Genomic DNA, 22086 nt, shown 5'->3' with positions numbered 1-22086 from the left:
GGGGAGAGGAGAGAAGGGAAGGAGCCGAGTTACAGGGGAGAGGAGAGAAGGGAAGGAGCAGAGTTACAGGGGAGAGGAGAGAAGGGAAGGAGCCGGGTTACAGGGGAGAGGAGAGAAGAGAAGGGAAGGAGCAGAGTTACAGGGGAGAGAAGGGAAGGAGCAGAGTTACAGGGGAGAGGAGGGAAGGAGCCAAGTTACAGGGGAGAGGAGAGAAGGGAAGGAGCCGAGTTACAGGGGAGAGGAGAGAAGGGAAGGAGACGGGTTACAGGCAAAGAAAAGAAGGGGCAAGGAAAAGGAGGAGGAAGGTTAGAGAGATGCCAGGTTAGAGGGAAGAGAAGAGGAGGGGCCAAGTTAGAATAGGAGGGGAGAAGCCAGGTGGGAAAGAAGAGAAATGGGCAAAGCCAGGTTAGGGTGGAAAATCCAGGTTGGGGGCAGAAATATGAAGGGATGATCAGCATTTAAAAAAAAAAAACAAAATTGAAATGTCAAAGTTAAAAAAAATCTCTCCTAAAGTCAAGACACCGGGCGAGGTCATTTTGGACAGGACAGGACACCGGGTCAGGTCATTCTGGACAGGACAGGACACCAGGTGAGGTCATTTTGGATAGGACAGGACACCAGGTCAGGTCATTTTGGACAGGACAGGACACCAGGTCAGGTCATTTTGGATAGGACAGGACACCAGGTCAGGTCATTTTGGACAGGACAGGACACCAGGTCAGGTCATTTTGGACAGGACACCAGGTCAGGTCATTTTGGACAGGACACCAGGTCAGGTCATTTTGGACAGGACAGGACACCAGGTCAGGTCATTTTGGACAGGACACCAGGTCAGGTCATTTTGGACAGGACACCAGGCGAGGTCATTTTGGACAGGACAGGACACCAGGTCAGGTCATTTTGGATAGGACAGGACACCAGGCGAGGTCATTCTGGATAGGACAGGACACCAGGCGAGGTCATTCTGGATAGGACAGGACACCAGGCGAGGTCATTTTGGATAGGACAGGACACCAGGCGAGGTCATTCTGGATAGGACAGGACACCAGGCAAGGTCATTTTGGATAGGACAGGACACCAGGTCAGGTCATTTTGCACAGGACACCAGGTCAGGTCATTTTGGACAGGACACCAGGTCAGGTCATTTTGGATAGGACAGGACACCAGGCGAGGTCATTCTGGACAGGACAGGACACCAGGTCAGGTCATTTTGGATAGGACACCAGGTCAGGTCATTTTAGACAGGACAGGACAGGACACCAGGTCAGGTCATTTTGGACAGGACACCAGGTCAGGTCATTTTGGATAGGACAGGACACCAGGCGAGGTCATTCTGGACAGGACAGGACACCAGGCGAGGTCATTTTGGATAGGACAGGACACCAGGTCAGGTCATTTTGGATAGGACAGGACACCAGGCGAGGTCATTTTGGATAGGACACCAGGTCAGGTCATTTTGGACAGGAGAGGACAGGACACCAGGTCAGGTCATTTTGGACAGGACACCAGGTCAGGTCATTTTGGATAGGACAGGACACCAGGCGAGGTCATTTTGGATAGGACAGGACACCAGGTCAGGTCATTTTGGACAGGACACCAGGTCAGGTCATTTTGGACAGGACAGGACACCAGGTCAGGTCATTTTGGACAGGACAGGACACCAGGTCAGGTCATTTTGGACAGGACAGGACACCAGGTCAGGTCATTTTGGATAGGACAGGACACCAGGCGAGGTCATTTTGGATAGGACAGGACACCAGGCGAGGTCATTTTGGACAGGACAGGACACCAGGCGAGGTCATTTTGGACAGGACAGCAGGCAGAATAGTCAGGGGAACAAAGCCAGAAGTGAGCAGAAGCTGGCTCAGGGTTTTGAAGAACAGGACAGGAAGGTGGACCAAGTCTACTGAGAACACAGGGCAGCAGAACAGTAGAGATTGAAGGAATCAGGCGAGAGAGAAAACAGAAGATTGTTAAAACTGAACTCCAAGCAAACTGCCAAAATAGAGTTTTACCTTCCAAAGGGTTCACAATTCTGTTCAGCCAATGATTTAGCCACCTTCTGCCAGGCTGTGTAGCCAGGTCTGGGACCTCTAAAGTATTTACAGCACTGCAAGACCCCCCCCCCCCCCCCAGGCAATTTAGAATAAGCAGCAGCACACTGATGAGATTAACCCTCTGCTCTCTCCCTCTGTACACGCAGCAGGGGGTGGCCGTCCCTCTCCCGGTCTCAGTGTTGTTATACAGGAGGCGGATAGGACATCAATTGCCCCTAGTTTGTGTATGTATGGATGTGAGGTAGAGAGCCTTAGAGTGTAAGCTCCTTGGGGGGGGAGGGGGGGGGGGGCTGGGACTTTTATACAGTATAGGTAAAAGCACTGCATAAATGGTCAGCGCTATATAAACACCTGTAATAATCCAGGTACATGTAAAAATACATTAAACATCCGTTAATTCATACAATCGCTGCATTCATTTGCGATGATCACATCTGCCTGGAGTTCAGGTTTAAGTCTGAGAAGAGGAGGACGTTCGTTCTGGAATTGCGGTACGATCACGCTGGACGCGCCCCTTCACCGTATAATTGTGTACAAAAAAATAAAAAAATAACCAAGAGCGGAGAATAAGCTACAGTGGATAGATATACACACTTTGTTCTGTATATATTTATACATATTATATCCAGGACACAGGCTTAAACATCCCCTGGCAGATTAGCAGAACTAGCTAATATAACCTTTAATGTAGAGCATCATCTCATTGGGCCCCTCCCCCCCTCTCCTCGCTCCCCCAAGAACGGCCATTGTCAGTCTTCGTCGCTCCTCCTTATTCCTATGCGGTGTAGTTCCAGGTGAAGGTTTGTCAGGTGAGGAAGAGCAGGAATCAGATAAGGATAAAATAATATATAATACAGAACTCCATCCCACCCACCCCTCCCCCACTTACATATAAGGGTATAAAATAATGAGTCCAAAAAAATCTTAAATCATTATTCCCCTCCCCCCTCCCCCCCCCACTAGTCCACCTCACATGATGGCAGATCTTCCTGGCTGCGTACAAACTGCAGTTGTTCCGTAACACTGGCAATGCACCATCCCCCGTTGGCACTGCAGGCTCTGCGTGTGATTTTAGGGAGTGCAGCGCGTCGGGTCGTAACGCTGCGTTGCGTCGGGTCGTAACACTGCGTTGCAGCCTCTCTCCGCGTACTGTTAATGCATACTATCAGCAAGCAGCATGGGTTTGCGTTTGGGTTCAACACGATTTCCCAAAACAGCTCGAAGGCCTCCATTATACCGAGGCTGCGCTAGGTTTGTGGATTTTCTCTGCCGTCTGTGGTATGGCAAGGCCAAAGTTCCTGCCCATAATGGGACTTGTAGTCTTCTCTATTTTCCCCCAACCCTCTGGGAGAGGCATGGCCCAGACCCATCGATACTTCCCCCAACATTGTCTTGGTCTGGGACCTCTCTCCCCTCTTGCCTGGATATCCTGTACCCCCCCCCCCATCCCCCACCCCCCCCTTGTGCGTAACTAGGAGCTGGCGAGATGTTCCACTTGGATGGTACTGGTGGAGACGGTTAGACACAAGTCTTTGTGGTGGTCAGTCTTGAAGGGGTTCATGTCGAAGGAGCACTGGGGTCCATCGGATGATGGGGCCTGGGACACAGGGGTGAAATGAGCTTGTGTGGTCAGAACCTGCGTAGGTTGCTGGGTTTCGGGGGCATTGTGTTTCCTCATGTGTTTCATCAGATAGGTCTCCTGCAAAGACACAAATGGGGAAAAAAAAAAAAGAAGTTTAGCGGCAGAAAAAGGAAATGCGCACCTGGCAATACATCAAATAAATACATTTAGAAGGCATAAAATGAACAGGGGTGTCCAACCCGCGGCCCAACAATGTGAAGCAACATGTCTGGAGAGATGCTGGGGATGCCGTGCAACTAGAGCAGCTGCGACTCCTGGCATATACTGTTAGCTGCAGTGTGAAGAGCACGGGGGGCAGGGCAGCGGGAGAGCACGGGGGCAGGGCAGCGGGAGAGCACGGGGGCAGGGCAGCGGGAGAGCACGGGGGGCAGGGCAGCGGGAGAGCACGGGGGGCAGGGCAGCGGGAGAGCACGGGGGGCAGGGCAGCGGGAGAGCACGGGGGGCAGGGCAGCGGGAGAGCACGGGGGGCAGGGCAGCGGGAGAGCACGGGGGGCAGGGCAGCGGGAGAGCACGGGGGGCAGGGCAGCGGGAGAGCACGGGGGGCAGGGCAGCGGGAGAGCACGGGGGGCAGGGCAGCGGGAGAGCACGGGGGGCAGGGCAGCGGGAGAGCACGGGGGGCAGGGCAGCGGGAGAGCACGGGGGGCAGGGCAGCGGGAGAGCACGGGGGGCAGGGCAGCGGGAGAGCACGGGGGGCAGGGCAGCGGGAGAGCACGGGGGGCAGGCAGCGGGAGAGCACGGGGGGCAGGGCAGCGGGAGAGCACGGGGGGCAGGGCAGCGGGAGAGCACGGGGGGCAGGGCAGCGGGAGAGCACGGGGGGCAGGGCAGCGGGAGAGCACGGGGGGCAGGGCAGCGGGAGAGCACGGGGGGCAGGGCAGCGGGAGAGCACGGGGGGCAGGGCAGCGGGAGAGCACGGGGGGCAGGGCAGCGGGAGAGAGCACGGGGGGCAGGGCAGCGGGAGAGCACGGGGGGCAGGGCAGCGGGAGAGCACGGGGGGCAGGGCAGCGGGAGAGCACGGGGGGCAGGGCAGAGGGAGAGCACGGGGGCAGGTCAGCGGGAGGGCACGGGGGCAGGTCAGCGGGAGGGCACGGGGGCAGGTCAGCGGGAGGGCACGGGGGCAGGTCAGCGGGAGGGCACGGGGGCAAGTCAGCGGGAGGGCACGGGGGCAGGTCAGCGGGAGGGCACGGGGGCAGGTCAGCGGGAGGGCACGGGGGCAGGTCAGCGGGAGGGCACGGGGGCAGGTCAGCGGGAGGGTACGGGGGCAGGTCAGCGGGAGGGCACGGGGGCAGGTTAGCTGGAGGGCACGGGGGGCAGCGCAGTGGGAGAGCGGGGGGGGGGGGGAGCAGGGCAATCATACCATGAAGGTTATTTATGAAAAGCAAATCCTTGGACACCTACCGAAGTGTATGCTCGGCTGCAGATGGAACAGGTATAGACTTTTGCATGTTTGACGGTGTGCGTTGACAGGTGAACCTCCAGCGAAGTGGCGTCGGTGTACGCCCGGTGACAGTTGTGGCACTTGAAAGGTTTATCTTTGTTGTGCTGCCTTCTGTGGGACTGAAGAACACACAAGGAACAGTAATAAACATTAGGAAACATTCATAAAAATCCCTGGCGGCCAAGACATGAGATTCCCCATCAAGTCTCACTAAATACCGTCATGTTCATTTTTTGGTAAATGATGTCACTGCCTTTATTTACATTCTATTGTCACTGGAGGAGACGGCGAGGGGAACCTTTCCAATGGGGATATCTGTTCTGGTGATAACTAAGGAGGAGATTTCACTCCCTTAAAGTGATATTAAAAGGTTGATTTTTTTTCTTAAAGTACCAAACATGTTCTACTTCCCTTCTGTGTAATGGTTTTGTATAAAGCAGCCCTGATCCTCCTCTTCTGGGGTCCCCTGCCAGCACTCCTGGCCCCTCCCTCCTGCCCCCCACAGCAAGCACCCTGCTAAGGGGGCCCTTGTGCGGGCTTGCTCCAGAGCCGCTGCTGTCTGCCCATTCAGACAAAGAGTGTGGCCTGGCCCCGGTTCTGTTCTCTCATTGGCTGTGATTGACAGTAGAAGGAGAAAACCCGCTGCTGTCTCAGCCAATGAGGAGGGAGAGATCCCAGTGAGTCGCTACTCTAATGCACATCTCTGGATGGAGATGGGGCTCAGGTAAGTATTAGGGAGGAGCTGCTGAACACAAAACCTTGAGCCTTTACAAACACTTTACGACCCCTTTCACACTGGGGCGGGAGCAGCGTCAGTGGTAAAATGCCGCTATTTTTAGCGGCGCTTTACCGCCAATTTCGTGACGCTATTCGGCCGCTATCGGGGCGCTTTTACCCCTGCTGGCGGCCGAGAAAGGGTTAAAAGCAGCGCTATGCCGGCGGTATAGCTGCGCTGCCCCATTGATTTCAATGGGCAGGGGTGGTGTATACACCGCTCCTTCGATGCTGCTAGCAGGACTTTTTTGAGCGTCCTGCCAGTGCACTGCTCCAGTGTGAAAGTCCCCGGGGCTTTCACATTGGAGACACAGCATCGGCTCTTTCAGGGTACTTTGCATGCGCTATTTTTAGCGTTATAGTGACTGCAAAGCGCCCCAGTGTGAAAGGGGTCTAAGCGATAATTCCTCTCACTTCCTGTCTCCAGGAGGTGGCAAAGTCTTGTATCTGTGATCAGTGGATTGCGGGTGTCAAGCTCTCGCAGACACTTCCTAGAACTCTCTACCTGTGCACGGGCTGTCAGTGGGCTATGAGGGCGCTGATCAGTACCTTCATAGTCCATTGAGAACGACAAGTCCATTTGTTGCAGTGGCAGATGGGACTTGTAGTTTATTCATGCACAGACTGCTGTGAATGAATGATGCCACTGTGCATGCGGAACCCTGTATTTTAAATGTAGAAGTGGCATGGTGGGGGTGGGGGAGAGTCCATGCACGCTCTCATGTGGGTGCTCGTGCCCCTTAATAAGAGATATGGTGCCATGACACTGCGGCGGTCCTGGTGACACGGGACAGGAAGAGTCGTCATTACCTGCAGATTGGACAGCTGGGTGAACGCCTTCTCACATCCAGGATGGACACATTTGTAAGGTCTGTCCCCGGTATGAATCCTGTGTGTGGAGACAGAACAAAACGACTTTAATGACAGGAACACAATCGTATGAAAAGGCAGGCATGGGTAAGCAGCACAGGGCAGGGAGGGGATGTTAATGGGGGAGGGGAGGGGGGGTGGGGTGGGGTGGTGAAATGAGCAGACAAGGGTGTCATCCCTCCCCTGACCCCGTTTCCATTCAGACAAGTGTGCATGCGGTTGGTAGGGGGGGGGTGGGGGAGGGAGGGGGGGAGGGGGAGAGGAAAGGGCACATGCTGGTGTCGGGGGCTCCCCCAGCTCTCTCCTCCGGCCCCCCCTTACCGTGTGTGTTGCTGGAGGTGAGAGAGCTGGCGGAAGGCCTTCTGACAGTAGCGGCAGTTGTACGGCTTGGCCCCCGAGTGGATGCGCAAGTGCTGGGCCAGGTAGGAGCTGTTGGCGAAGGTTTTGGAGCAGTGCGGGCACTTGTGAGGCTTGGACACCACACTATGCACCTTCATGTGGATCCTGCCAGAACAACACAATGGTTGGGTCTGGGCCAATCAAAGCAAGATAGAGGAGAGGGAGGGGGCTTGGAGAGTGGATGAGACTAAACAGACAAGATACTGCACTGGGGGGTTCTGCTCCACATACTCGGGAAGGTACTGGTATCACCCAGAGGTGGACAAATGGAGTTCAGGAACAAGTCACTCCAGTCTAGGGGCTAGAAGCTTCTTTAAAGGGAACCTGTCACTTCTGAAAATTCATCCCAATGAAAATGAATCAATTCACATGTCATCACAGGGTAGTACCGCGGATACCGACTGATAAACCGCGCCTCGTCCTAAATTTATAGTATTAGTTGGCAAAGAGGAAATGGACTTTAATGGCACCACAAACTCATATCTGTTCAAATGTAAACATTTTATTATCCATACAAAAAGATTAAAAAATTCACATCACATAGAAAAAATGATTGCTGGTGCAACTATCAGCCCTGGTAGAAAATACCCCCCCCCCCCCCCCCCCCCCAATGAGAGTATAGGAGTCTCAGAAGGAACAATACCCTAACCCATTAGTACATGGGGGGGGTAACCACTTTCCGGGATAAGGTCCAGCTTGCAGTTCTGCTTAACATGTTTCACCACAAAAGCGCTTCTTCAGAAGCTTTACAGTTAAAAAGAGTTTAATACAATGTATCCCCTTTTTATTGGATGAACTAGATGGACTTTTTTTTTTTTCAACCTATGTAACGAGGTATAATTGCCAAAAAAAAGGCCAGAAAGAAACCCGGATGGCTACCCTGGCTGAAAGCCTCGGGACTTCCCAACTGGTGGCAACATTTGTTTCTGAGGACCTTAAATGGGTAGCTATACCTAACTGGGCATTGAGGATACCCCCTACTGATCCCGTTTTAAAGTGTGTGGTGACTATGAGCAAACGTGATTTACCCCCCTTGGAACTCCCTGTCGCTGAGTCTTCCGATACCTCGGATAGAAGGACACTTTCCATTTGTGGCTTGATCCTGCCACACCCCCCTGCCGCCCTGAGACACTATTAGAACATCCTATGCGCCACCCAAACCACCGTTTTGGGACCCAGAGTGACCTTCTGCCCTGCCATCTTTCCCCACCCGCTTTTTTGACTATTATACATCGTATTAAAAGAAAACTCTTTTTTAAAAGAGAAGTATGGGAATTTTTTTTCTTTTTTGAATCGTACTTACCTAGGTGGATGCTGCATGGCCCAACCCCCACCCCAACTCCAACACTGAGAACCGAGCGATCAACAACCGCCGTTCTTACTGAGGAAGCCTAATGACAGGCCGAGCCCGTGATGTCACACTGCCGCCTCGGCCGGTGTGGAGTGGTGAGCCAGCTGATTGGAATGTTGTAAGCCCTATTATATTGTTTGCTTAGAAGTGTATTTTTTTTTTTGAGGGAGCTTTTAATAAACTGTTGAGACGGAGAGCACTATGCTATCGCCTTTTTATAACATGTGGTTCACTTATGAGATATAAGCAAAAAGAGTGACAAGTCCCAGGAGAGAGGAGAGGTGACCATCCTAGAGGGAATCACGATGAGAAGCCTGTATAGTCATATATAAGCTGAGCAGGTTTCTTTTTCACCTGGTGCAATATTTGGACACAAAGGATTGAAGAGCACTGTTAGTGGAGGAGAAAATCTGTTTATGGACTATAATTTTATATAATGTTGTTCTAGTTCTGAAAAGAATGGTTCTATATTTCACTAATTAATATTATAGGACTTGGACAAATTTTATCATAGATTTGTTCAGTCGTGCTGCACTATATACTGTCGATCGCTCAGTTCTTAGAGCTCCTTGAGCAGAGAGCCGGTGACTGTCAGTCAGGAGCTCTCTGCTCTGCCCCCCCCCCCCCCCCCGGTCACTGGGCTTTGGGGGGTAGAAGCAACCGGCTCAGGTTCTCAGTGGCTCGCTGAGAGGCTGAGCTGGGCGCCCGTCCTGGCATGTGGGTGGATCTCAACCCTATGGACACGATCCTTCCCCAGCCTGGACCGGCTTTGTGATGCCAGCTGACAGCCCCGTCTGCTGAGAATGGGTGACAGGAGTGCAGAACCAACTGATCCACAGGAGAAGTACTACCAAGCCAGCTTTCCCCGTACTTCTCCTTTAATTATAAAGCTCCTTTGTGGCAAAACCTGTCAAGCAGGACTGGAAGCTGGACCTAATCATCCCTGAAAGTGGGGTTACCCCCCCCCCCCCATGTACTAATTGGTTAGGGTATTGCTCCTTCCAAGACTCCTATACTCTCATTGGGGGGGGGGGGGGATAATATTCTACCAGGGCTGCACCAGCAATCATTTTTTGTATGTGATGTAAACTGGATATAAAATTTTCATCTCTTTTTGTATGGATAATAAAATGTTTACATTTGAACAGATGTGAGTTTGTGGTGCCATTAAAGTCCATTTTCTCTTTGCCGACCAATGCAAAATGTTCTGCTTTAGGATCTTCCTTTTTGCATAAAAAGAAAATATGAAAGCAGAGCCAGGTAGAAGCAGAGCTCTAACCAGCTCTGGTGTACAGTGCTACAGGAGGCTGGCGCCAGGAGGCTGGCGCCAGGAGGCTGGCACCAGGTCACCATCCAGGTACTAAAGCCGGCCATAGATGGTTTGAACCTTGGCAGGGCTCAGCGGGGACTGGCAGAGATTTAAACCATCTATGGGCCGGCTGAAAACACTCAATCCACTTGGGTGCCACCAGCATGTTGGATTCTTGGCATGTGATTGTAATTGGCTGGTTGTAATTGCTAGTAATAATGACGGTGATCTCCGGGCCGGGATTGGCTGGAAAGTATTGCTCCTTCCAGGAACACCCGTTCTGCGTCTCATTGAAGACGGACATTCTGCATTCATATCACTCCGCTCTGATATGGAGGCAGAGAACGGCATTGTCCATGGTCTGTCTGCACTAGAAGGTGGAGTATACAAGTCGTCCCCCCACTTCCCTTCTAAGGTTTGTGGCATTGATACAGGGAACTCATATAGGATTTATTGTCCTAAAGCTGACACTGCAGGCCTCCTCCCCGTTCTCAGCCAAGCCAACTATCTATATAAAGCCCCTTTCAGACGGGGCGGACTCCGTGAAGTGGAGGGCGGGGAATCTCTCCATCGATACCGCTAAACAGGCAGATGACAGGTCTGTGTCCGCTATGCAGAGAAGACACGGCCCGCTCTTCTCTATGGGGCGATCAGATGGAAATGGGCTGCCTGTCCGTCTGTCATCCGATCCATCGTATGGAAGGCGAACGTATCCCCATCAGTCTGTTTTTACCAGACTGGATCAGATGGCGGTGGGTGTCAGCGGACGTTCCCCGCTCCATAGAGAACAATGGGTGGTCCCCCGATCAGTCCGCTGGTGTGAAGGGGGCCATAAGGAGAAATCTGGTAAATAATGGAGTTCAGACGTGACAGGTCCTCTTCCAAGAAGCCAAAGACTAAACCTCTCCAATACCATCAACAGGACGACAAAACCAAATGTTAGTAGTAGGGGCCCGCTCTGGTTAGTAGCGGGGGGGGGGGGGGGGGGGGGCCTTCTCTGGTTAGTAGTGGGAAACCTGCTCTGGTTAGTAGCGGGGGGCTGCTCTGGTTAGTAGTGGGGGGGGGCGGGCCTTCTCTAGTTAGTAGTGGGAAACCTGCTCTGGTTAGTAGTGGGGGGCCTGCTCTGGTTAGTAGTGGGGGGCCTGCTCTGGTTAGCGGGGGGGGGGGGTTTGGGCCTGCTCTGGTTAGTAGTGGGGGGGCGCTGCTCTGGTTAGTAGTAGGAAACCTGCTCTGGTTAGTAGTAGGGGGCCTGCTCTGGTTAGCGGGGGGGGGGGGGGCCTGCTCTGGTTAGTAGTCGGGGGAGGCTGCTCTGGTTAGTAGTGGGAAACCTGCTCTGGTTAGTAGCGGGGGGCCTGCTCTGGTTAGTAGCGGGGGGGCCTGCTCTGGTTAGTAGCGGGGGGGCCTGCTCTGGTTAGTAGCGGGGGGGCCTGCTCTGGTTAGTAGCGGGGGGGCCTGCTCTGGTTAGTAGTGGGAAACCTGCTCTGGTTAGTAGTAGGGGAGGCTGCGCTGGTTAGTAGTGGAAAACCTGCTCTGGTTAGTAGTGGGGGGGGGCCTGCTCTGGTTAGTAGTGGGGGGCTGCTCTGGTTAGGAGCGGGGGGGCTGCTCTGGTTAGTAGTGGGGGGCCCGCTCTGATTAGTAGTAGGGGGGGACTCTCTGGTTAGTAGTGGGTACCCGCTCTGGTTAGTAGTTGGGGGGGGGCTGTTATGGTTAGTAGTGGGGGCCCGCTCTGGTTAGTAGTTGGGGGGGGGGCTGTGGTTAGTAGTTGGGGGGGGGGGGAGCTGTTCGGGTTAGTAGTGGGGGCCGCTCTGGTTAGTAGTGGGGGGGGGGCGCTGTTCTGGTTAGTAGTGGGAGCCCGCTCTGGTTAGTAGTGGGGGGGGGCTGCTCGGGTTAGTAGTGGGGGCCGCTCTTGTTAGTAGTGGGGGGCCTGCTCTGGTTAGTGGTGGGGGCCCGCTCTGGTTAGTGGTGGGGGCTGCTCTGGTTAGTAGTGGGGGGCCTGCTCTGGTTAGTAGTGGGGGGGGGGGGCTGCTCTGGTTAGTAGTGGGAAACCTGCTCTGGTTAGTAGTAGGGGGCCTGCTCTGGTTAGCGGGGGGGGGGGCCTGCTCTGGTTGGTAGTGGGGGGGGGGCAGCTCTGGTTAGTAGTGGGGGGGGGCAGCTCTGGTTAGTAGTGGGGGGGGGGGCGCTGCTGTAGTTAGTAGTGGGGGCTTGCTCTGGTTAGTAGTGTGGGGGGGGCAGCTCTGGTTAGTAGTGTGGGGGGGCTCTGGTTAGTAGTGTGGGGGGGAGCTCTGGTTAGTAGTGTGGGGGGGAGCTCTGGTTAGTAGTGTGGGGGGGCTGCTCTAGTTAGTAGTGGGGGGGCGCTGCTCTAGTTAGTAGTGGGGGGGCGCTGCTCTAGTTAGTAGTGGGGGGGCGCTGCTCTAGTTAGTAGTGGGGGGGCGCTGCTCTAGTTAGTAGTGGGGGGGCGCTGCTCTAGTTAGTAGTGGGGGGGCGCTGCTCTAGTTAGTAGTGGGGGGGCGCTGCTCTAGTTAGTAGTGGGGGGGGCGCTGCTCTAGTTAGTAGTGGGGGGGGCCTGCTCTGGTTAGTAGTGGCTGGGGGGGGCCTGCTCTGGTTAGTAGTGGGGGGGGCCTGCTCTGGTTAGTAGTGGGAGGGGGCTGCTCTGGTTAGTAGTGTGGGGGGGTGGGGCGCTGCTCTGGTTAGTAGTGGGGGCGGGGTGGGGCGCTGCTCTGGTTAGTAGTGGGGGGGGCCTGCTCTGGTTAGTAGTGGGGGGGGCCTGCTCTGGTTAGTAGTGGGGGGGGGGGGGCTGCTCTGGTTAGTAGTGTGGGGGGGTGGGGCGCTGCTCTGGTTATTAGTGGGGGGGGCCTGCTCAGGTTAGTAGTATGGGGGGGGCTTTAGTTAGTAGTGGGGGCCTGCTCTGGATACATTTTTATCTGTATCCTGCCCTTTGCCCTGCCCTGGCTTAAAGCTGAACGCCAGCATTGTATTTATTTCTTTGGATACAGCACCAGCCAATCAATACGCCTCTAATGATGAGTATCTATGTCAGCCTGGCTGCTGTTTACTGTACAAATCCTCGGATATTACACGGCGGTGATCTTCCTGTGCAGCAGGGATGAAAGGCAGCGGCTGGCAGCAGTGGAGGCTTCTGTGAATGGACAAGGGGAGATCCTGTTATTTATCCACCCCCTCCTTTTCTGTTGTCCATTCACAAAATAGAAACACAACATGATTTGCGGGTGTGGAAGGGACGCCATAATTAGAAGTGACGTAACATTCTTCCGCTGTGTGATGAGATATCGATCTACCCATGTGGGAAGCCTCACCCCCTGTATGCGCTGCCAGTAATACGGAGTCCTGTCCGAGCTTAATGAGCTTCAAAGAGGGCAAATTGTTGGTGCCGCTCATCTGTGACCGAAGTTGTTGCCAATTTATTTGTGTGGAGAGGTGCAGCATATAAAAGGTTACTGGAGACACTTATTCTTTTTGCACTGGTCACAGAGACCTTGTATTCTGGGAATGAAAGGCATTTTGTGAATGGATGAGTAGATATGAAGGGGGAGGGGCTATGGCGATCCTTTACTGCTGCAGCTTCTTATCCCCGCAGCACCAGGAGATCACCGTTCGGGGTCATATCTATAGTCACCAGACGTCAGATACTCGTCATTACAGGCGATTGGAGCCGCATTAGTGCACTTGTGACAGTCGAGTTCTGTCCGTGATACTTTTTTTTTTTTTAATTCGCACTAACATACAATTTTTCAGGACCAGGTTTCTTGTGTGGCCCCCTTCTTTAGGGTCCAAGCAGTACTAATGCACAGGCTTAAAGGGATTATAAAGGCAGAAGGTGCATTCTATGCAAAGCCTTCTGTGTGCGGCAGCTCCCCCCCCCCCCCCCCCCCCCCCTCATACTTACCCGGGGTCCCCTCTCTGTCCAGCAATGTCCACAAAGGTCTCAGCCGTCCCAGATTCTCCTTCCTGATTGACTGAGACACAGCAGCAGGAGCCAATGGCATGGCTGAAAGTCAACTAGCCAAACAGAGGAGGGGGGTGGGGGGTGGGGCTTTGCATCTGAATGGACACATGGAGAGCTGTGATTCGGCTCAGGTGCCCCCCATGGCAAAGCTGCTTGTTATGGGGGGCACTGAACAGGAGGGAGGGGCCAGGAGCACAGGAGAGGGACCTGAGAAGAGGAGGATCAGGGGGGCTCTGTGAAATCCATTACAGAGAGGAGGGAAGTATAATATTATATTTTTTATAGGTAAAAACCCCAAACCCTAGACTTTACAATCACTATAATTACCTTTGCAGTTTACGTTTGTTATTTTATTCTTAGAGATCGTCTTAACATTCTGCTAAAAAACTATGTATTAGTACTGCTTGGAGCTGGAAGAAGGGGGACCCCCCCCCAAAAAAAAAAAAACCTTGTCCTGAAAAATTGTATGTTGGTGCAAAAAAAAAAAAAAAAAAAAAAAAAAAAATCACGGACAGAACTCGTCTTCATTACAGGTAAATCATTTTTATGATGTTACATTCCAGAAATGGAGTTTACTGGAGCTCAGCTTTAACTCACATCTAATAGTTGTCTGTGCAGCAAACATTAAAGTGGTTGTAAAAAAAAAAAATACAACCAAAAAAAAAAAAAAAACCCACAACAAACATGCCTATATTTACCTTCTCTGTAATGATTTTGCACAGAGCAGCCCAGATCCTCCTCTTCTGGGGTCCACCGTCGGCACTCCTGGCCCCTCCTTTTCATCGCGTGCCCCCGATGTAAAGCCGCTTTCCCTGGGGGGCACCCGTTACGTGCTCGCTCCCGAGTCCCGCTGCTGCTGCGCCCATTGACACAGACAGCGGGAACTCGGCCCCGCCCCCCCAGCGTCGGCTTTTGATTGACAGCAGCGGGAGGGAGTGAGGAGGGAGACAGTGGCTGGAGCTGCTGAGCTTGTACACATCGCTGGAACGGGCATAGGTAAGGGGGGGGGGGGGGGGGTCTGGGGCAAAGAAGGTTTTTCACCTTAATGCATAGAATGCAAAGAAAAACCTTAATAAGGCTTTACAATCACTTTAGGACTAAAACACAGGAAGAAAAAAAAATGTAAGTATAGACTTCTACAGGCTGTCTTCTCTAATGTGGGAGAGGTCCTCCCATTGGGGGACACTAATAAAAAACTAACCATGGGCTGGAGGGATCGGCTGTGACCGGCCTTCATAGGGGTGAAGCGTATAACATTCTCTGTATCCCCAATGTGCGGATACAGAACAAAAACTGCTTCAGTCACGTTGCCCATAGCAACCGAGCAAATTTTTCCATCAGAGACTCAAGGCCCCCGAAGTATACCATGGCCAAGGGGAGAATTTTTTAAGGATCATATATTTATGTGAACCATGTACAGCCGGCCATAGACAGAAGGAATTTCTTTCCTGCAACCACGGGTCGCAGGAAAGAACTTCACTCAATTCCCCCATCAACACTGTCAGTGTTAATGGGGGAATCCCTCCAGCAGAGCCCATTGTGTTCTCCCGGCAGGGATGGCCTACCCGCTGGGAGAGCACAGTGATTGATGCTAACAGCTATACCAGCTGCTAGCAACAATCACATGTAAAATCCGACAGGATGGTGGTGCCCATGTCGATCGATCAATCAACTAGAGTACACTCAGCCTGCCCATACATGGTTCGAATCCCGGCCAGTCCCTGCTTAACCGGCCGATATTTGAACAGTCTATGGAAGGCTTAAAGGGGTTGTAAAGTCTCATGGTTTGCATTCTATGCATTAAGGTGAAAAACCTTATTTGCTGCAGCTCCCCCCAGAGCCCCCCCCCCCCCCTTTTTCTTACCTAAACCCATCCATTCCAGCGACGTGCACGAGCCCAGCAGCTGTCTCGGGTCCTCATTGGATAGATTGATAGGAGCGGGAGCCATTGATCCAGTGATATTAGAGCCGGTGGGCAGGGCCCGAGTCCTGCTGTCTGTGTCAATGGACCAGGTGCTCCAGGGAAAGTGTCTCTCCGCGGGGGAGGAGCCAGGAGCACCGGTGTGGGCACCCCAGAAGAAGAGGATCAGGGCTGCTCTGCAAAACCCTTGCACAGAGCCGGTAATTATAGGCATGTTTGTTATTTTTATTTAGAAAACTGCGAACCTTTAGAACCCCTTTACATTGGCACAGATGGAGAAGTTCTGAGGACCGGATTGGTCCAGGGTTGGACAAACCTACTAAAAATTAGGAACCAAATTTAATTTTAAATGGAACTCTTCAGCTATCTAAACAAATCGGGCCGGGCCCAGGCAATAGAAGACGAAGCACTTCCCTTCCCTCTGTTTCAGCAACATCTGGCACAACATCTGGCACTTTGGGGTTCATTTACTAAAACTGGAGAGCTAAAAGTTAAAAGCTGATTGGCTACCATGCACAGCTGCACCAGATTCTGCACTCTTGGGAGTGTCTGATTCCTGTGTCCCCCGGCACACCACAGTTCAGTCCTCCAACCATTACATCACCGCTGTGTCCTGTAGTAACGTAGGGGCAAAGGAAGCAACTGTGAAGCACGGTGGTGTACTTAGGACACTTATGGACAGGCTGAAACAGAGGGAAAGTAGGAGGCATGGGCAGCTATAGAGAGGCGAGTGCTCTTTTACGGCAGAGACCTCCTTTAGAGACCTGACAGGGTCTCCTTAAAGTACACCTGCCATAAAAAAAATACAGGAGCCTCAGTACTATCTTAGACATTGACCCATATAGAGAAGTCCTTATCTGCAGGTTTGTTTCAGGTCAGTGACTTGAAACATACTGAACTAGGAGGATCAAGTATGACAGTCAGGCAATTAGTATTTTCAGGCGGTCAGCAATGGCAACCACCATTGGTCTCTAATGACAGGTGCACTTTAAGGTAGAACAGTCACCCTGTAGGCCAAGCTGCTGGGTCAGAGGTATCTTTTTTTTTCGGTGGGGGGGGGGGTGGTGGTGGGGGGAGGGGTACACCTTAGCTCCCTGGGATTGACCCAGCCCTGGATGAGCCCCCTAAGTCTACAGAGGATGAACACGTAGAGATGTGGAGCTGAGACTTTGTACTTTGTTAGGTGGGTGGGGAAGGGGAAGGGGGGAGGGGAGAAGGGCACATGCTGGTGTCGGGGGCTCCCCCAGCTCTCTCCTCCGGCCCTCTTACCGTGTGTGCTGCTGGAGGTGAGAGAGCTGGCGGAAGGCCTTCAGACAGAAGCGGCAGTTGTACGGCTTGACACCTGAGTGGATGCGCACGTGCTGAGTCAGGTAGGATCGGTTGGCGAAGGATTTGGAGCAGTACGGGCACTTGTGGGGCTTGGTCACCACATTATGCACCTTCGTATGGATCCTGCCAGGACAACACAACGGATGGGTGTGGAAGCATATCTGACAATGAATCTTGTATAGCTTGGCTATGTCAGTGTATATATAGAAGGGATGTGTGCGTGGTGTGATATGAACGTGTATCCTAGTGGTGCATGTGAGCCAAACACTGCCTTCCTCCACCCCGGACTTCACCAAGACAAGCCAATCCGTTTACTAGAAATCCGTGCCACGTCTTGGGGCTCACACAGGACTTCTCTTCTTTGCTGCATGGGCAAAACACATGTGCTTGTCTATGCAGTACCGCATGTGGCCAGAGGTGGGGTGGGGGCGCCGGAGACACTCGGAAAATCTTGGAGACACTTGGGAACAGAGTGTTTCTGAGTGTCTACAAGCGGCTGCGAATGTTTTCAAGTGTCTCCGAGCGTCACCTCTGGCCAAATGCGGTACTGCACACCCCAGAGGCTTGAATCCGCCTCGCTTGCACACAGAGTCAGAATTTAAAAAAAAAATGAAACAGCTTGTATTGCGAAAAGCTTGTAAACTGCGTTGCTCGCAATGCGAGGTTTCACTGTATGTGTATATATATATACACATGCATCTTTAGACTGCCAGGTTTTGCGTCAGGGCCCTTCCATTTCTTGTGTGTTAAAAGCAGTAGTGTCCCTTCCTATGTTGTAATATCCCTTGTTGATCCTGCCTGTTCCTGTGTCCCCCTGTGTCCCCCTGTGTGTGCTGACCATGGTAATTATGGCTGCTGAGCCAGGACACCGTGGTCAGTTTACGTGCCTCCGTCATCCCGCTCTCAGCTGTGCGTCTCTCCCCTCTCCCCCTTGCCTATCAGCATGAGAGCAAATCCCCTCCCCGCCCCAACCGTCGCTATTCCGCTGCAATATGCAGCAAATGTACTTGTATTAACTATTGTGTGTTTTCTTTAAAATAACAAGGCTAAAAGTACCTTTTTTTCTCACACCATCGCTGTGCGGTCACGTGACTTTCCTCTGTTGGCTGGCTGATGTCACAGAGGAATCTCAGCCCCTCCCACTTCTCTGTATAGATAAGGGAATGGGAGTGGAGGGGGATCACGTGACCGCACAGCGGCGGTGTGAGAAAAGGTATTTAGCATTGTCAATTTAAAAAAAATAGTAATAAAAAACAAACAAAAACAAACACACTGTAATTAATAACGACATAATCCAGAAGGGGTGCCAGTAAAGTGATCTTATAAACTCTTTAGACCTTGCATGTTTATTCTGGGATTTCCTCAGGCTGTAAACAATGTTGTTATATAGATGAGAAATCCCAAATCTTTTGAATGTTTACCCTACAAATCATAGACAATGTATATTGTCTATTTTACCCTTTCTGCTGCCCTATAAAAACTCTAAAGCCTCGGACACACGATTCAATTTTCGGCAAAGCGTCAGGACTTTTGACCGAAGGCCGCGTGCCGGGATCTTGTCTTGCATACAAAACGGCACACAATTGTCGGCCAACAAACATGAACGTAGTGACGTACTACGTGGAATTTCAGCTCTGGAGCGCCACCCTTTGGGCACCTTCTGCCAATGTCGTGTTTGGTGAGCATTGATTCCGAGCATGGCGTGTTTGTACTTTCAACTTTTGTGTGACGGACTTGTGTACAGACGATAGGAAAATCTGACAACAGCTCGTTGTCCGCCAAAAATTTACTAGCCCGCCATCCAACATATGTTGGCAGAAAGTTGTACAATTGTCTGATGGAGCGTACAAACGGTCAGATTTTAGGCCAACAGTCTGTCATCACACAATTCCCTGCCGAAAATCCGATCGTGTGCACGAAGGCTTAAGGCTGGCCATAGGTGGATCGAATCCTGGCTGGTTCAGCAGGGACCGGCTGAGATTCGATCCATCTATGGGCAGGCTGGATCTATTGAGCTCAGTACAAGCAGCCTGTCGGATTTTTTTACATGTGATCACTGCCATCCGATCATCGTGTTCTGCTGGAAGGGAGGGCTCCCCGCCGGCAGAACACAAGAACACGGCGTGAGGGATTCCCCTTATCCACACTGACTGTGATGATGGGGGAAATCGGGCAATTTTCTTCACTTTGGTAGAAGGATCGAGAATTGTATAATCTATGGGCTGCTTCACCAAAAGCTGTATAAAGTGATACTAAGGGTTCAGCTTTTTTAAAAAAACCAAACATGTTATACTTACCGGCTCTGTGATGGTTTTGCACAGAACAGCCCCGGTCCTCCTCTTCTCGGGTCCCACAACAGCGCTCCTGGCCCCTCGATCTGAGTGCCCCCCCAGAGCCAGCTATGGGGCCCCCAGTAAGGCTCGTTCCTGAGCTGCTGCTCTGCATGTCCATTCACAGAGTTGTGGCTATGCCCTGTCCCCATCTCTCCTCACTGGCTGTGATTGACAGCAGAGGGAGTGAACGGCTCCTGCCTCAGCCAATGAGGAGTGAGGGTCCCCAGAGAGGCAAGGCTCACGAGCACATCCCTGGATCGGACACAGGAAAATATTAGGTTACGTTTACGCTGGGGCTTTTTAGTGCTTTTTAACCTGCGCTTTTTGGCTGCTAGCGGGGCGCTTTTAACCCCCGCTAGATCGTGTTTTGCGGCGCTTGTGAAGCTCTTTTCAGGTGCTTCCGAAGCGCTGCCCATTCATTTCAATGGGCAGGACGGTGTATACAGCGCTCTCAAACTGCACCAAAGATGACTTTTTCTAACGTCCTGAAAGTGCACCCCCCCACCCAGTGCGACAGCACTCGGGCTCTCACATTCGGGCGGCATGGGAGGAGATTTTTAGGTGCTATTTCTAGCGCTAAAAAGCCTGAAAACTGCCTCAGTGTGAAAAGAACCTTAGAGAGGGTTTCTACACAGAGAAGGGTTTTTTTACCTTCATAAATAGAATGTATAGAATGCATGAAGGTAAAAAAAACCCTTCAGCCTTTAGAACCATTTTAACTTTAATAGGTACCTTAAAATTAAGCGGAGTTCCCACCTTCAGGTGCCGTTTTTTGATTAAGGAATGTCCTACCCATTTCTCTGCTCAACCAGTCAAATTGCGCAGAAGGCGTGGGCACAGGCCGACCAACCAAAATCTTCTAAATTAAGAAAAGCCAATATGAAGCTGATCCATACTAATGGGGGGGGGGATCTTTATTTAGGCGGCAACCATTGACCATGAGCCTCCCCCCTGACCATCCCCAAGGTAGTGGCTTCTTACCTGAAGGACAAAATCTATACCTTTCATTCTCCCTTTAGGCTACATTTCCACTAATGCGACTTGTCATGAGACTTGGGACTGCAAAGTCGCAGGACAAGTCGTACCCCATGATTTCCAATGAGTACCGTTCATATCTGGCCAACTTCAAGTCGCATGTGACTTTAAAGCGGAGTGCCACCCAAAAATTAAACTTCCGCTTTAAGGGAAGGTGACCCCCTGACATGCCACATTTGGCATTTAATTTTTTTTTTGGGGGGGGGGGGGGGGGGGAGCGGGTTCCAGCTCCCACTTCCTAGCGGCGCCGGAAGCAAGCTAACCTCTCCCCCCTTCCTCTCGGCAATCATTGGGGACACATCACAGGTCCCAGATGATTGCCCGGCCAGTCACGGCGCGGTTCGCTCATGCGCAGTGCGTTGCCCGGCTGTGAAGCCGGTCCGGGCGCCCACAGTGACAATGCTGGCACCGCAGAGAGGAGGGGGAGACAAGCGGGCCTTTGTTCCTCCGCATCACTGGACCTTGGACAGGTAAGTGTCCGATTATTAAAAGTCAGCAGCTGCAGTATTTGTAGCGTCTGACTTTCACATTTTTTGTTTTCTAAGCGGAATTCCACTTTAAAGTAGTCCCTGCACTACTTTGGTCCCACTTTGATGCGACTCGAGGTCCATAGACCTCAAGAATACACAGGCACTGCTTCAAGTCACAATAGTGGAAACCTAGGCTTAAACTACATCATATAAGCCAATAGTATTTGTAAGGTCTGCCCTGGACCCTGCGGTGCCCCCCCCCCCCCCGCCCCCCGGGGCTGGTGTTGGGGTATCTGGCAGCAGTGAAGGCAGTGCTTGTGGTGCATGGTCTATTCAATAGTACATATTGTGTCCAGTGAAGGAGGAAATAAGAAGTGTGCGCACAGTGAGCGTTGCACCTCTAAATTTGGGGGGTGGGGGGGAAGAAAGGTGTTGGTAAAAGGATAAGCAGCAAATTAGAAGAATCAAAAAAGAGAAGACATTCATGTTGCGTCTATGGGAGGGACATGGGGATGGATGGATGGGAATGCTGGGAAAACACACAAACACTAGAGATGGCTCAGCTTGGTTAGATGATGAGATCGGAATACATCTATGCTATATATATACACAAATAAGCCAAGAATGAGTGCTGGAGGAAGGAAGCACAATGCAGGAAAACAAGAGGCCATGGCAGGATAGGGGAAGCAGAGGTGGAGAAGCCGAGTCACAAGGGATTGTGGGTAACAGCAGCAAAGATAAAGCCAGCCAAGGCAGGGGGGAGAAAGAGGCAGAAAAAACATTTAGAAAAAAAGAGCCATGTGGCCAAAAAGGGAACTGCAGACACTAAACTGTAGAGAAGGTGCCCATAGACATGAGAACAATGCTGAAGGTTTCAGTTGTCGCACTTATGGAATGCGAACCCAACAAATGTCATTTCAAATTTGGAGCTGCATGCCGGATAATCCGGGGTTTCGGGAACACAAATACTGCTGTAAGTGCAGACAACTAGAGCTCTACATAACGTCTTATAAAGTAACTCCACTTGTGTTAAGAAATAAAACCCCCCTCTGGACGATCGTTGTACATTGCGGGGATTTTAACAAACTTTTTTAACGATTCCTACCGGTTTCTGCTCTGAAGAAATAGCTGTTTCATTATGTTCGATGTTCAGAGTGAATCTGAATAGGAGTGACGTTTTCATTATTATTCAGCTGA

At 52.0% G+C, this 22086-nt stretch overlaps 1 protein-coding gene across 12 annotated transcripts in view; it reads right to left on the bottom strand.

Annotated features, from left to right (window-relative positions):
• Positions 1-3015: 3015 nt before the first annotated feature.
• Positions 3016-22086, bottom strand: part of ZNF384 (zinc finger protein 384) — a 149556-nt gene continuing 130485 nt past the window's right edge. For 9 of the 12 annotated variants that reach the window (XM_073595389.1, XM_073595391.1, XM_073595392.1 and 6 more), the window contains 5 exons: positions 16992-17174; positions 7100-7282; positions 6719-6797; positions 5095-5253; positions 3016-3756 (listed from right to left, as the gene is read on the bottom strand). In XM_073595389.1, coding sequence (XP_073451490.1) covers positions 3529-3756; positions 5095-5253; positions 6719-6797; positions 7100-7282; positions 16992-17174 — 832 coding nt within the window. In that variant the 3' untranslated portion in view covers positions 3016-3528. The remainder of the gene's footprint in view (positions 3757-5094; positions 5254-6718; positions 6798-7099; positions 7283-16991; positions 17175-22086) is intronic. The other 3 variants (XM_073595400.1, XM_073595401.1, XM_073595399.1) reach the window with 2 other exon arrangements.

This window comes from Aquarana catesbeiana, linkage group LG08 (genome assembly GCF_042186555.1).
Source record: "Aquarana catesbeiana isolate 2022-GZ linkage group LG08, ASM4218655v1, whole genome shotgun sequence".
Taxonomy (NCBI): domain Eukaryota; kingdom Metazoa; phylum Chordata; class Amphibia; order Anura; family Ranidae; genus Aquarana; species Aquarana catesbeiana.
Note: the sequence above shows the minus strand (reverse complement) of the source record. Positions and strands in the feature narration are given on the sequence as shown.